This window comes from Micromys minutus (genome assembly GCF_963924665.1).
Source record: "Micromys minutus genome assembly, chromosome: 22".
Classification (NCBI taxonomy): Eukaryota; Metazoa; Chordata; class Mammalia; order Rodentia; family Muridae; genus Micromys; species Micromys minutus.
This window is the reverse complement of record NC_137957.1, coordinates 5,570,109-5,584,372: the sequence shown is the minus strand read 5'-3', so window position 1 is coordinate 5,584,372 and position 14,264 is coordinate 5,570,109. Positions and strand designations below refer to the sequence as shown.

At 36.6% G+C, this 14,264-nt stretch overlaps 1 protein-coding gene across 1 annotated transcript; it reads right to left on the bottom strand.

Annotated features, from left to right (window-relative positions):
• Nucleotides 1-2,081: 2,081 nt before the first annotated feature.
• Nucleotides 2,082-13,896, bottom strand: LOC308435286 (uncharacterized protein; the record flags this gene model as incomplete). The annotated part of the gene is made up of 2 exons (XM_080935958.1): nt 2,082-3,039; nt 12,965-13,896. 2 exons carry the CDS (start codon nt 13,894-13,896, stop codon nt 2,082-2,084), a joined length of 1,890 nt encoding a protein of 629 aa, XP_080792084.1.
• Between the last annotated feature and the right edge of the window lie 368 nt (nt 13,897-14,264).

The window sequence follows — 14,264 nt, the reverse complement described above, 5'->3', positions numbered from 1 at the left end:
GAATTTCCTAAAGAGAACTCCAATGGCTCATGCTGTAAGATCAAGAATGGATAAATGGGACCTCATGAAACTGGATAGCTTCTGTAAAGCAAAGGCTATAGTTGATAGGACAAATCAGCAACTTACAGATTGGGAAAAGTATCTTCACTAACCCCACATTCAGTAGAGGGCTAATATCCAAAATGTATAAAGAACTCAAGAAGGCAACCACCAAAAAAAACCCAAACAACCGAATGAAAAATGGTAGTTTCGCAAAGGATAGTTCTGAAGAGGGATAAAATCTAAAGTGTAAAAAAATATTAAATTAAATAAAAAAATACTGATAAAAATAGTGAAACACTCTAGTGTGCTTTGTACATTTCCTTCAATTTTAACTATTTCATGGATAATCAATTAAATTTATCAGCACTCAATAGTCCTCCACATATGTGACACTTAGAAATCATAACAATGACCAATGTGGCAACAAATTTCTGGAGGAGCAAGAAATTGTAGCACTTGTCTTGACTGTAAGTCAGAACTATTTAATTGGACTCACGGACTGCTTAGCTTGGGGGAATTCATTTCTGTGTCTGGAAACCTAGCCAACTGGGTAGGGTTAGTAAGGTCATGCGTTGTTGTGGAGAACTTACTATCACCAGTTTACTACACCAGCATAATATATAACTTTATTTTATAAAATAAATGTACTTTTATGAAGTACAGTAAGTGTAGCTTTTACCATTTATCAAGTAAACTTCTTTTTGCAAGAGGTAGAGAACATTATAGAAAACCACAAATAATCTAAATGAAGAGATCATCCTATTTTTAGAGCCCAGTGTCAGTGGAATATACATACATATATATGTAGCCAGTGCCCTTAACTCTCAATTCTTCCATTTTTATAACCCACATTAAAAAAATCATTTACTCTCTCTCCCCCTCTCTTTCTTTCATTTTCACAAATAAATCAATATTTTTATGAGACATTTATAGTTTCCTCTTCTTTTTTTATAGTATGAAATAAGAGTTTATTCAGGTCATGGGGGAATTAAGATAGTAGGAGAGGCAGAGAGAGACAGACAAAGAGACAGAAAGAGACAGACACAGAGAGAGACACACAGAAAGATAGAGTGAGACACACACACAGAGAAAGACAGACAGAGAGAGAGAGAGAGAGAGAGAGAGAGAGAGAGAGAGAGAGAGAGAGAGGAGAGGAATGGAGAAGTATAGGCTGGCCATGAGCAGGTGGAGAGAAAGGGGTAAGGGAATGGGGAGAGAAGGGGCAAGAAGGCAGAGAGCAAGAGAGAGTAAGAGAGCAAGAGAGAGCTATAGTTTTTTAAGTTATACCTTAGAATATCTTTATGGTAGAGATAGTTTAATAAGGCATAAAATTCTGTATTAGAAACAAGATAAAGTATAATGTGTACTTACTGCAAATCATAGATTATATAATAATCATTTTCATTATAGTGTAAAGGTGAAAGCATTAACAATATTATTAAATCAAGATTTAATATTATTTGTAATTTATTAAATCCATTGTTCTAAACCCATTATTTTTCCTTAGTTTATTTTTTTAGGGTAAATGGTAAAGTAACTAGTGGTCCCTTGATAACTATATGACTTATGCAGAAGTCAACTTAAAGGTGCAGAATATTTAAACAAAATTTGCATATATAGTACTTAATCTGTTATCACAATTCCCTAAATATTATGGCTATTTACATAGAAATTAACTTGTGTTCTGCACTTTCATTAATCTAGAGGTGTTTTAAAGTATGCAGGAGAATGCTTGTGGGTGTTCCTGAACCAATTCCATGAGGATGCCAAGAAATAGAACTTACCACGAAGTTTCTCATGAAACTGAAGTGAGAATAGTCAGTAAACACAATAATTCACTGATACTGCTCCATCATTGCCTGCTGTTTTAACATTTTCTGACGCATAGTTTTATCTCCTGAAAGTTTTATACATAATTTTGAGACATTTAAAGGTGAAGAAGTTTCCCAGCTAAAAAGCTAAAAATAAAAATTCTAAAGTATAGTTTATGGATGACATATTTTTAATAAAAAGTTGTTTCTCTATACTAATAAATTTTCCTACTTCTTGAAGACCAGTGCAATTCTTTTAACTGAGTCATTGAAGGCTTGCTTGACTTGTTTGTTCCTCAAGGTATAGATGAATGGGTTCAACATGGGAGCAATGGAAGTGGTGAGAACCATCACACCCTTGTTGATAGCCACTGAGTCCTTTGCTGAAGGTTTGACATAGATGAAGATGCAGCTGCCATAGGTAATGGAAACCACAATCATGTGGGAAGAGCAGGTAGAAAAGGCCTTTTTCCTCTGCTGGGCAGAAGGGAATCTTAGAATGGACCTGATTATGTATACATAGGAAAGACTTACACACACAAGGGTCACGATAAATGTCAGCACCGCAGAAACTATTACTATCTGTTCTATGAGCCATGTGTCTGTGCATGAGATCTTTAGGAGCGGGTATGCATCACAGACAAAATGGTCAATAACAGAGTCACAGAATTCCAGATTGAGACCCAGGCTAAGTGGCGGCAGGATCACAAACAAACCAGCCGCCCAGCAACAGACGATAAGTCTTGTACAGATCCTACTGCTCATGATGGTGATATAATGCAGGGGTTTGCAGATGGCCACATATCTGTCATAGGACATGATGGCCAACAGAAAGAATTCTGTCACACCCAAAAGATCAGTACAAAATATTTGAGTGACACAGTTGTTATATGTAATTGTCTTGTCACCTGTTGAGATGTTGTATAAGTATCTGGGAATGCAAGCAGTGGTAAATGAGATTTCCAGGAAGGAGAAATTTTGTAGGAAAAAGTACATAGCAGTCTTTAGGTGTGAGTCTATAAGGGTGAGGGAAATGATCGTGAGGTTCCCAGTCATACTCAGTACATAGGTGAGAAACAGAAAGATGAAGATCAGGGTTTTCAGTTGTGGGTCATCGGTCAGTCCCAGTAGGATGAAAGTCGTCACTGTGTGATTTCTCATAATTAAATTGTTACCTCTATCCAGTCTGCATTTAAAATTCAGAGATATTTTTCCAGGAGTAGTGCCTAACTGGGGAAATATTATGATATCCAACAAATTGTTATCTCTATCCAGTTTTCATATAAAATCAGAGATATCTGTCCAGGAGTAGTAATTTATGGTAAAATATTATGAAACCCAACTTATACACATATATACACTCTGTTTACAAATATGAACACACTGGTTGCTTAAGTCTTACAATGTTTGATCTTTTCTGAGTAGATTTAAAAAAGCAAATTGCATTGTCTACACATTTCAAGATGTTATGTGTGCTTGCTTCTCTTTGCATTTGATTCTCAAATTATTATCATCATTATTATAATTTATTCAATTGTTCTTTGGGTTCATGTTTTGCTAAGCAGTTTGAGTTGGTTGCTAATCTTTCTGAGCCTCCTTGGAGCCTGAATCCTAAAGTAAAATGTTTCACTGTATTTGGTCTGGTAGCATGTTTCTTGAGCTTGTTTATTTATAAAATTTGCAAATATTTTTTAGATTCAGGTTCAATTTCATGTTGTTATAAGCTTTATATTTTATGGCAAAATATGCTGGAGTCTAGCATTATAATTACTAATATTCATATTATCTTTAAATAGCTCCTTTCATTATTACCTCACCTCATTTTATTAATTTTTAGTTAAAAATCACATTATTATTCTATCATGGGCTAAAATAAAGAAAATGTCATGAGGGAAGGTTTATTGTATAGTAAGATAATGTTATATATATCATATCATAGATAATGTTATATTGTATAGTAAGATACGTATATATATCATATACGTATATGATATATATGATATATATATTTGAAAAAAATTGCCACAATTGCTTTTAGTGTTTAATTTTGGGATGCACTTGAAATACCACCACCAATATCATTAAGTTAAAAAAAGCCATTAATTGCTAAGCCTCTTTTCAAAATCATCTCAAATTCACTGTCTTTTAGTTTCATCCTAATATTCAACTGATGGTACTATTCATACATATTCCACACTGAAACACTAAATATGTAGTGTTTGTGATTAGCACATTTGAATGATTTCAGTTGATCCACAATGCTTTCTTTTTTCTGTCAGTTCAGTTGTTAACATACCAAAGTTACTTTTTGTTCATTATTTATATTTAAAATTTATAGCAAAATTACTCAAACAGTTTGAAATTACTGTTTCAATTTAGAAACTTTGTAAGTAGAGTGCATGTTTTTAACCACAGAGCATTCACAGGACTCATTCATAGCTTAAGGACCCACATGTGTTTTATATGTCACCTTTGTTTGTAAGTTTGAGACACTTGCTGATGCCTTCATGTAGTACTTTGTATTTTATTGTTTGTCAACATAGCTCTATTAATCTTGATCTTTTAATCTCTAAAAATGATTACTCCTCTTATCAGTCATATAACTCAGTAAACCTGTAACATATCCAAAACTGAAATACTTGATGTCTATACCTAATTCTATTTCATTTCATATCTTTTAATCAAGCCAGTGTGTTATGATCACTAACCCTTTACTACAGGTTTCATACTGAGACATTGACTTGGCTCACCCATCAGGAATAATCTTCCTCCAGTGCTCTTTTTTTCCATCTCTATTCCTGTTCCTCAGTCCACAATTTCACAAATTTCTGGAGAACTGCATGCAGATATTGTCCCACAGTTTTCAAATTATCCAATTTTAGATGACCTCTTATTCCTTGTGCATTTTTCTTTTGTTAGCCACGGTCTTGCATAAGTTATGCAAGAAGCACTGAGGTACAGTCTTGGTTTTCATTGATGCTTAATATAACTTTTTTAAGGCCTATGCCATACTCAATAACAAAACACTCTAATGTGCTGTTTAAATTGCTACTACATTGTAGTTTCCATCTATAATTTTAGTACAGTCAGTGAAGACTATTTAACTAGAGAAACGTGGGTCTGGAGTGTCACTAAAGAACTTACAGTTGAAAAGACCGAATTCATCATACTCACATTTCTGGCAGTTGTTCACAGCCTTCCTCTCTTATTTAACCACATTATTCTTGTAAATACAATGTAAAATAATTATGCCTTGTGACCACTGATTAAATCTAGTCATGGGTACAAAAATAGTAGTCTTGAAATTTGTAGGTGTTCACACTTTCTGTTTTAAATCACTTGGATTATCTTTCTCATTGATGATGTAGTATCATCATAAGAAAATAACCTTTTTACTTTTTTTTTTTAATCCATGAAAAATTGGTTTAAATTAATTCCTCCTAGTTTGGAAAGAGCTGATGTTCTGAACCCTTTGTTTAGAAAGAGGATATTTTTTTAGTATTAAGATTGATACTTATTATTAATTTGCTACATCTACCAAAATAAACACAAGAGTCCTTGGTGACCATGGCTCGGAAATAACTAATGAATCATTTGTGAGAACAGGACCTTTGGAGACTTACACCATGAAAATCACTTATAGGAAACTGCAAGAAAAATGTAGAATCTAATTAATAGAAAAAATCTAGTCTAATTTTTTTTTATAATTAATGCTATATCAGCTGGAAAAGATTTAGGACTCACTTTCTGTATTATCAATTTGTTATGTAGTGAACAAATTAAATAGGTTTAAAATATTACTGTTTTATTAGATGTGAATAATGCTTTAATTTTATTTTTTAAAGTTAATTAATTAATCACTATTTTTTAGTGTGTGTTTGCATACAACGTGTGTGCTACACTGACAAGTAGATATCAGAGGACAAATTTGTGGAGCTGTTTCTCTCCTTCCATCTTTATGTGGATTCTGGAGATCAAATTCTAGGTTTATACAACATGTGCCTTTACTCAAAAATGGCCCCATTATATTATTTTTGCAAGCCAAACTAAGGAACTGAGGAGAAGGTTCAGTGCAGAGAGCAAAGTGCTTGATGTGAAAATGTGACGGCCTGAGCTCTTCACCCATGTGAAGCCGGTTATGGTAGTGTGAATCTCTAATCACAGTGCTCCTGTGGAGGGTGGGAAGTAGAGACAGAAGAATTCATGAAAGCTTATGGCTCTGCCATCTTGGCTTTTTTTGCCAGAATAGTCCAGATTATTTCATAGGCAAATAAATATTGTATATCCAAGGGTTATGGGGTAGTATATGTGTTTATCTTTCTCCTTTGGTAGCAAGCAGAATACCTTTCGGTACCACAAACACTAGTAACTATGGGCAATGGCTGTAGGTAGGCACTAGTTATATTTCTTCACATTTAATAGTTTGTGTAGGCATTGTCTTCAGCAGTAGGGCCTTACTGTCACATTGTGGCAAGCAACCAATAACCTTGACAATAGCCTAGGTTGTTTTAGAGTTCGTATGGCACCCCTTTGGCCAACAACTTGACTAGATATAATGCAGTCCCAATATTTGAAGTTTCATTTGGTGACAAGAGATGTTCAGGTGGGGCTCCATCTTCCCCATTATTTGGCAATTTCATATTTATTACCTTCATATATGTATACATTTTAGTAGGCTTCTACTGTAATTAGGTTTCTTACGGTGTCCTTGACTTCTTTGGCTCCTTCAATCCTTCCCCTCTACCATAAAATTTTACAACCTCCAACTGATGTTTGGCTGTGGGTCTCTGCATCTACTTCCACTAGTTGCTGAGTGAAGCCTCTCAGATATCAGTTGTGGTAGGCTCCTGTCTGCAATTATGGCACAATATTATTAATGGTGTCAGGAATGGGTTCTCTTTCATGACATGGGTCTCAGGTTGGACCAGACATTTATTGGCTATTACCTCTATTTCTGTTCCCTCTTTATCCCTGAACATCTGTATACAGAAAACTTTGTGGGTTGAAGGTTTTGTGGTTGGGTTGGTGTACTCATCTTTCCATTGAAGTCTTTTCAAGTTACAGGAGGTAGGCATTTCAGGTTCCATATTCCCTATTGCCAGTAGTCTTAACAAGGTTACTCTCATAGATTCCGGGAAGTTTCCATTGTCCTAGGTTTTTAATTCATCTCAGAGATGCTGTAGAGTAAGTTCTAGGATAGCCAAGACTACCCAAGACTTTCTTTTTCTTTCATTTTTTATTGGGCATTTTATTTACTCACATTTCAAATGTTCTCCCCTTTCCCTAGTTTCCCATCCAGAATCCCCCTATCCCATCCTTCCTCCCGCTGCCTCTATGAGAGTGCTCCCCCACTCACCTACTCACTCTGTCCTGCCTCACCACTCTGGCATTCCCCTAAAATGGGGCATAAAGCCTTCCCAGGACCAAAGACCTCTCCTCCCATTGATTCCTGATAAATCTATCCTCTGCTACACATGCAGCTGGAGCCGTGGGTCTCTCCATGTGTACTCTTTGGTTGGTTTAGTCTCTGGGAGCTTTGGAGGGGTCTCGTTGGTTGATATTGTTGTTCTTCCTATTGGGGTTGCAAACTCCTTCAGCGTTTTCAGGCCTTTATCTGACCCCTTTATGGGGGACCAAGTTCTTGGTCCAATGGTTGGCTGAGAGCATCCACCTCTGTATTTGTTAGGCAATGGCAGAGCCTCTCAGGAGACAGCTATATCAGGCTTCTGTCAGCACGCACTTCTTGGCATCTGTAATATTGAGATGCAAATCAAAACAACCACGAGATTCTTCCTCACACTAGTCAGAATGGCTAAGATCAAAACTCAGATGACAGCAGATTCTGGTGAGGATGTGGAGAAAGGGGAACACCCCTACATTTTTGGTAGGATTGCAAGCTGGTACAACCACTCTGGAAATAAGTCTGGTGGTTTCTCAGAAAATTGGACATAGTACTATATGAGAACCTACCTATAGCACCTCTGGGCATATACACAAAAGATGTCCCAACATATAACAAGACACGTGCTCCACCATGTTCAAAGCAGCCTTATTTATAATAGCCAGAACCTGAACGAACCTATATGTTCTTCATCAAAGGAATGGATACAGAAAATGTGGTTCATTTACACAATGAAATACTACTCAGCTATTAAAAACAATGAGTACATGTAGTTCGTAGGCAAACGGATGGAACTAGAAAATATCATCCTGAGTGAGGTAAGCCAGTTACAAAAGAACATACATGGTATGCACTCACTGACAAGTGAATATTAGCCCCAAAGCTCAGAAATCCAAGATACAATCCACAGACAGCATGAATCTCAAGAAAAAGGAGGACCAAAATGTGGATGTTTCAGTTTTTCTTAGAAGGGGGAACAAAATACCCACAGAAGAAAACATGGACACAAAGTTTGGAATAGAGACTGAAGGAAAGGTCATTCAGAGACTGCCCCACCTGGGGATCCATCCATATACAGCCACCACACCTAGACAATATTGTGGACACCCGAGACTTTCATAATTTTAATTTTTAAACAGCTGAGTAACATTCCATTCTGTAAATGTACTAAATGGTCTCGACTCATTTATTCATTGACAGAGGGCTAGGCTCTTCTTTTTTTCCTCTATTATGTTTTCTGCACATATACCCAAGAGTGGGAGAACTAGGTTTTTGAAGTAGATGTATTTTCATTTCCCAAAGAACTGTGAGACTGATTTCCATAGTGGCTGTATGTTTGTACTCCCACCAGCAGTGGATAAGTGTTCTCCTTACTCCACACCCTTGCCATTATATGATGTCACTTATTTTATTTATCTTAACCTTTATGACAGGTTTCAGATGTTTTATTGATCTTAACCATTATGACAGGTTTCAGATGAAATCACCAAGTAGTTACGATTTGCACTTCCTTGATGGCTAAAGACATTGAACAATTCATTTGAGTTTCCTCTTACGAGAATTCTCTGTTTATATCTGAGCTCCATTTTTAAAAAATTGGATATTTTATTTATTTACCTTTCAAATGTTACCCCCTTTCCTAGTTTCTCCCTTGAAAGTCCCTTACCCATCCTTCACCCCTCTGCTACTACGAGGGTACTCTCCTTCCCATCCACCCACCTCTTTCTCACCTCCCTAGCATTTCCTTACAATGAGGCATTGGGCTTCCACAGGACCAAGGGCCTCCTCTCCCATTGATGCCAGATAAGGCCATCCTCTACTACATATTCAGCTAGAACCATAGGTCCCTCCATGTGTACTCTTTGGTTGATGGTTTAGTTTCTAGGAGCTCTGGATGGTCTGGTTTGCATCCACATAGGAAGAACCACAATATCAAAAAACTGGACCCTGCCAGACCTCCCATTGACCGATCTCCATTTGTAATCGAGTTATTTGTGTTCTTTATATCTAAAGTTCTTTATATATTTAGTAGCCTTCAATTTGATGTGCAGTTGTAAAAATCAGTTCCCATTCTGTAGCTTGGAGCTTTGTCTGAATGATGTCCTTTGCCTTACAGAAGCCTTTTAGTCTCATGATGTCTCATTTATTAATTGTTGTGTTTTGTTGTGTCATGTTCAGAAAGACTCCTCCAGTCCAATGAGTTCAACACTATTTTCTACTTAATTTCCATAAGATACAGTGTGCTTGACTTTGTTAATTCAAACAATACTTTATTGTATTTATTTTTATTTGTTATTTTTAAAAATTATTTTATTGGTTATTTTATTTATTTACATTTCAAATGTTATCCTCCTTCCTAGATTCCCCTCCACAAGCCTCCACCCACTCTACCCCCCCACTGCCTCTGTGAGGGTGCTCCCCTGCCCACCCACCCATTCCTGCCTCAGCACATTATCTTTCCCCTATCCTGGTTCATCAAGCCTCCACTGGACCAAAGGGCTCCCCTCCAAGTGAGGCCTGACAAGGCAAATCCTCTGCTACATATCCAGATGGAGCCTTGGGTCCTCCGTGTATACTTTTTGGTTGGTGGCTTAGTTCCTGGTAGCTTTGGGGTTCTGGTTGGTTGATATTGTTGTTATTCCTATGGGGTTTCCAACCCCTTCAGCTCCTTCAGCTCCTTGATAACTTTTAGCTGAAAGTCCCTTTTATTAGCTATTAGAATGGCTTCTTTAGCTTGTTTCTTGGCTCCATTTGCTTGGGAAACCACTTCCAGTCATTCATAATGAGAAAATGACTATGTTTATTGTTGAGATATATTTCTTGTATACAGCAGACTGGTGGATTCTGTTTACACATCCATTCTGTTAGTCAGCATCCTTTACTGGGAAATTGAGTCAATTGATGTAGAGAAATATTTATTAATGACCAATGATTGTTACTTCCTCTTATTTCAACATCTGTGGTGTTAGTGTGTGTATGTGTATTTCCCTTCTATTGGTTTTAATTTTGTAAACTTATTTTTTTCTTTATTATAGTTAGCTCATTGGGGTGGACTTTTCAATCTACTATCCTCTGTAGTGCTGGATTAGTGGAAAGATATTGTTTAAATTTTCTTTGGTTGTGAAATATCTTTGTGTCTTCATCTATTGTGATTGAGATTTTTATTGTGTATAGCAGTCTTTGCTGATATCTGTGATGAGTTAGGTCTGCAATGCCTCTGGTGATGCCCTTCTATCTTTTAGAGTCTCATATGAGAAATAGGGTATATTTCCAGTAGGTCTACCTTTATATGTCTGTTTGATGTTCTATAAGCCTCTTGGACCTTTATTGGCATCCCTTTCTTTAGGTTAGGGAACTTTCTTCCATGATTTTGTTGAAGATTTTTTTCTGGGCTTTTGATCTGGGAATCTTTCTCTTTCTACTCTTCTTCTATTTTTATTACTCTCAAGTTTCATCTTTCCATTATATCTCAAGTTTCCTTTATATTTTGGGTCATGAACTTTTTAGATTTTGCATTTTCTTTTACTGATATATTGATTTCTTCTATTGTATCTTCTACACATGAGATTCTCTCTTCCACCTATATTCTGTTATTGATTGCTTACATCTGTAGTTTCTGTTCTCTTTCCTATGTTTTCCATATCCAAGATTGTCTCCAAGATTGTTTCCATTTCCCTCCTCAGATCTTGGGTAGTTTTATTTATATCTGTTACCTATTTGATTGTATTTCTTTATTTCCTCTTTTAATGCCTTTACCTGTTTGAATGCATTTTCCTGTATTTTTAAGGGATTTGTTCATATCCTTTCTAAAGGCCATTATCATTTTTATAAGATTGGATTTAAAGTTTTGTAGTTGTGCTTCAGTTTCATTAGGCTATCAACGATTTGTTGTAACATGATAGCTGGGTTCTGGTGGTGCCATATTGCTCTGTGTCTTGTTGACTCTATCTTACTTTGTACTTTAGGCATCTGTTTCCCCTGGTGTTTATTGGATAATCCTGAGGTCTTATTTGGATGGTTGGGGGAGCTGTGGGGCAGAGAGTGGAGGTCAGGGTACCCTATTCTATTGGCTGTGCCTCAGGTAGACCACACTCTGCTGGTTGTGTTGCAGGTAAATCCTACTCTGCAGGCTAAATCTAATTCAGACCTATCTGGGATGACAGGTGGATCCAATCTAAAACAGGTAGTCATGCAGGGTTCTAAGCTGTTCCAAACTTTGGGGCCTCCAAAGTTTCCACAGGGAGGCAGTATGCTCTTTGGGTCCTGCAAGTCTTCTTTGGACTGAGGAACAAAGTCAGAGCTAGATAATGATGCTCAGGGGACTGAGAGCATCCCTATTTCTACTTTCTTGCCTTGAACTGTTTTCTTCATTTCAATCTATGTTTGTGTTTTCATAAATTTCACTGATGGATATTTTGCATATACTCTTTGGTGACCTCTAACATATTTTAAAGTAGATTTAAAGTTCTTGTCTTATTCCTCATCTATATTTATATTGCATTCTCAGGGCCTATGGCAAAGAGGCTGCTGTACCCTATTGGTGCCATATTATTCTGGTTGTTATTGATTGTGTCTTAATGCTAGCACCTATATATCTGGGTTTAGGCTGATTGTAATTCTAGGTGCTGATATCTGGTTTGTTTGTTGAGTGGGTGTCTGTTTCCCTCTTGTAGGAGAATATGGTGGCTATGGGTTGCCTAGTAGGGAATGCTTTTGAGATCCTATGATATGTTACCACTGGGTGCCCTTGGTAGAATGTGTTTCTAGGTATTGGGAACTGACACTAAGGGATGGGAATGAGCAAAATGGGCATGGTTTAACATCTACAGATGAGGGAATAAAGCACTGTGTGCTACCAGGATCTTCCTATACTTCTGGGAATTTGAATAAAGAGGCAGGAGTGGCCACAGTAAGTTGGGATGACCTTGCAGAATTGCATTTGAAAAAGAGAAATGATAGTGAGTATTGTTTACATGATTTCTTGGCTATCATGGCTCACAGGTTTTCAGGGAATCATGTGATGTGTTATCAATTTCCTTACTGCTTTCCATAAACTTTCATGTTTTTTAGATTTCTATTAATATTCTCATTATGTATGAATGTCATGTCTTAGGTTTTAACTTTAATAATTAACTGCTCCATGAAAAGATCCATGAAAACTTGGTCAATGAACAAAACTTCAATCAGTTTCATGTTCACTTAATTGGTTAATGGAGGTTTCAACCTGGTAGTGACTGGGAAGGGTCTTTCTAGATCATTTTATAGAGGAAATATTTAAAAGATCATTCATAGTCAGCACAAAGCATGAAAGTCATGTAAGAATTGGCATCTTTTTTCTAAGTGACATAGAATAATGCATATTTTAATAGGCCATGTCTATCAGTGGTACATATTATTTCCATATTCATTTGATTAGCTATAGTGTGAAATAAAGAGGCACATCTAAAAGTACAGAAGTATGGTAAAAAAACACACAATCTATTGTGTTTCAAGGGATAACAGTCATACAACAATATCAGGTTGACTGCAAGGCTAAATACATTCAAAAGTTTGGTTTGAATCAAGATAGATAAAGTCATGTTTGTAGTATGCAAGTTTAAGAATAAAGTGTGAGTATAAAAAGATTAAAAACAAGGATTTAGAATAATATAACAAAGCTTCAGATTTTGCAATCATTCAGTCTACTTTTAGTATTTATTTATTTTTTTACATCTTTGAGAGGAATGCAACTTTTTTAATTGAGTAATTGAAAGCTTGTTTCACTTGCTTGTTTCTCAGTGCATAAATAAAGGGATTCAACATTGGTGAAATTGATATGATAATAAGTGAAATCCCTTTATTGATAGCGACATCATTCTTTGATGAAGGTTTGACATAAATGAAGATGCAGCTACCATATGTAATAGAAACAACAATCATGTGGGAAGAACAGGTAGAAAAGGCCTTTTTCCTTTGTTTGGCAGAGGGAAATCTCAGAATGGTCTTGATGATATAAGCATAGGAAAGGACAACACACACAAAGGTGATGATGAATGTCAACACAGCACCAACTATCACCATTTGTTCTATCAATAATGTGTCTGAACAAGAGATTTTCAGGAGAGGAGCTGCATCACAACAAAAATGGTCAATGATATTTGAGTCACAGAATTCCAGGCCTAAGCCTAGACCAATTGGTGGGAGAATGATGATCAGTGCAGCTACCCAACAGAAGAAGATGAAGTTCTTGCAGACTCTGCTATTCATGATGGTCATGTAGTGCAGAGGTTTACAGATGGCCACATAGCGATCAAAGGACATGATAGCGAGGAGAAAAAATTCTGTAACTGCAAAGAGATCTATAAACAACAGTTGACTAGCACAAGCAATATAGGTAATGGACTTGTCCCCAGATGATATGCTGTATAGAAATCTGGGAATACAAGAAGTTGTAAGTGAAATTTCTAAAAAGGAGAAATTTTTGAGGAAAATATACATAGGTGTTTTAAGACGGGGATCCATCAGAGTCAGGGTGATGATGGTTAGATTACCAGATATACTCAACATGTAAGAAAGGAGCAGAAAGATAAAAAGCAGAATTTGCAACCGAATGTCGTCAGTCAGACCCAGCAAGATGAAGATTGTTACTGTTCGGTTTCTCATTCTTGATTATTATCTCTTGCCCAATCTGGTTGAAATATAACAAATATTTTATTTTATTTTCAATTTGAAAAGTTTTTAAAACATTTTATTGGATATTCTCTGTATTTATGGTTTAAATGTTATACCTCCCTACTCTCCTCCCTCATCCCCCTCAACTTGCTTCCATGAAGGTGATCCCTCTCCCAATCACGCTCTCCACTTCAGTGCCTTGGCTGGTTGATGATGTTCTTTCCAAGAGGTTGCAAACCTTTCAGCTCTTTCAGTCCTTTCTCTAGCACTTTCATTGGGGTCCCCGTGTTCAGTCTGATGTTTAGCTGCAAGCATCCTCATCTATATCTACATGACTTTGGTAGTGACTCTGAGGAGAC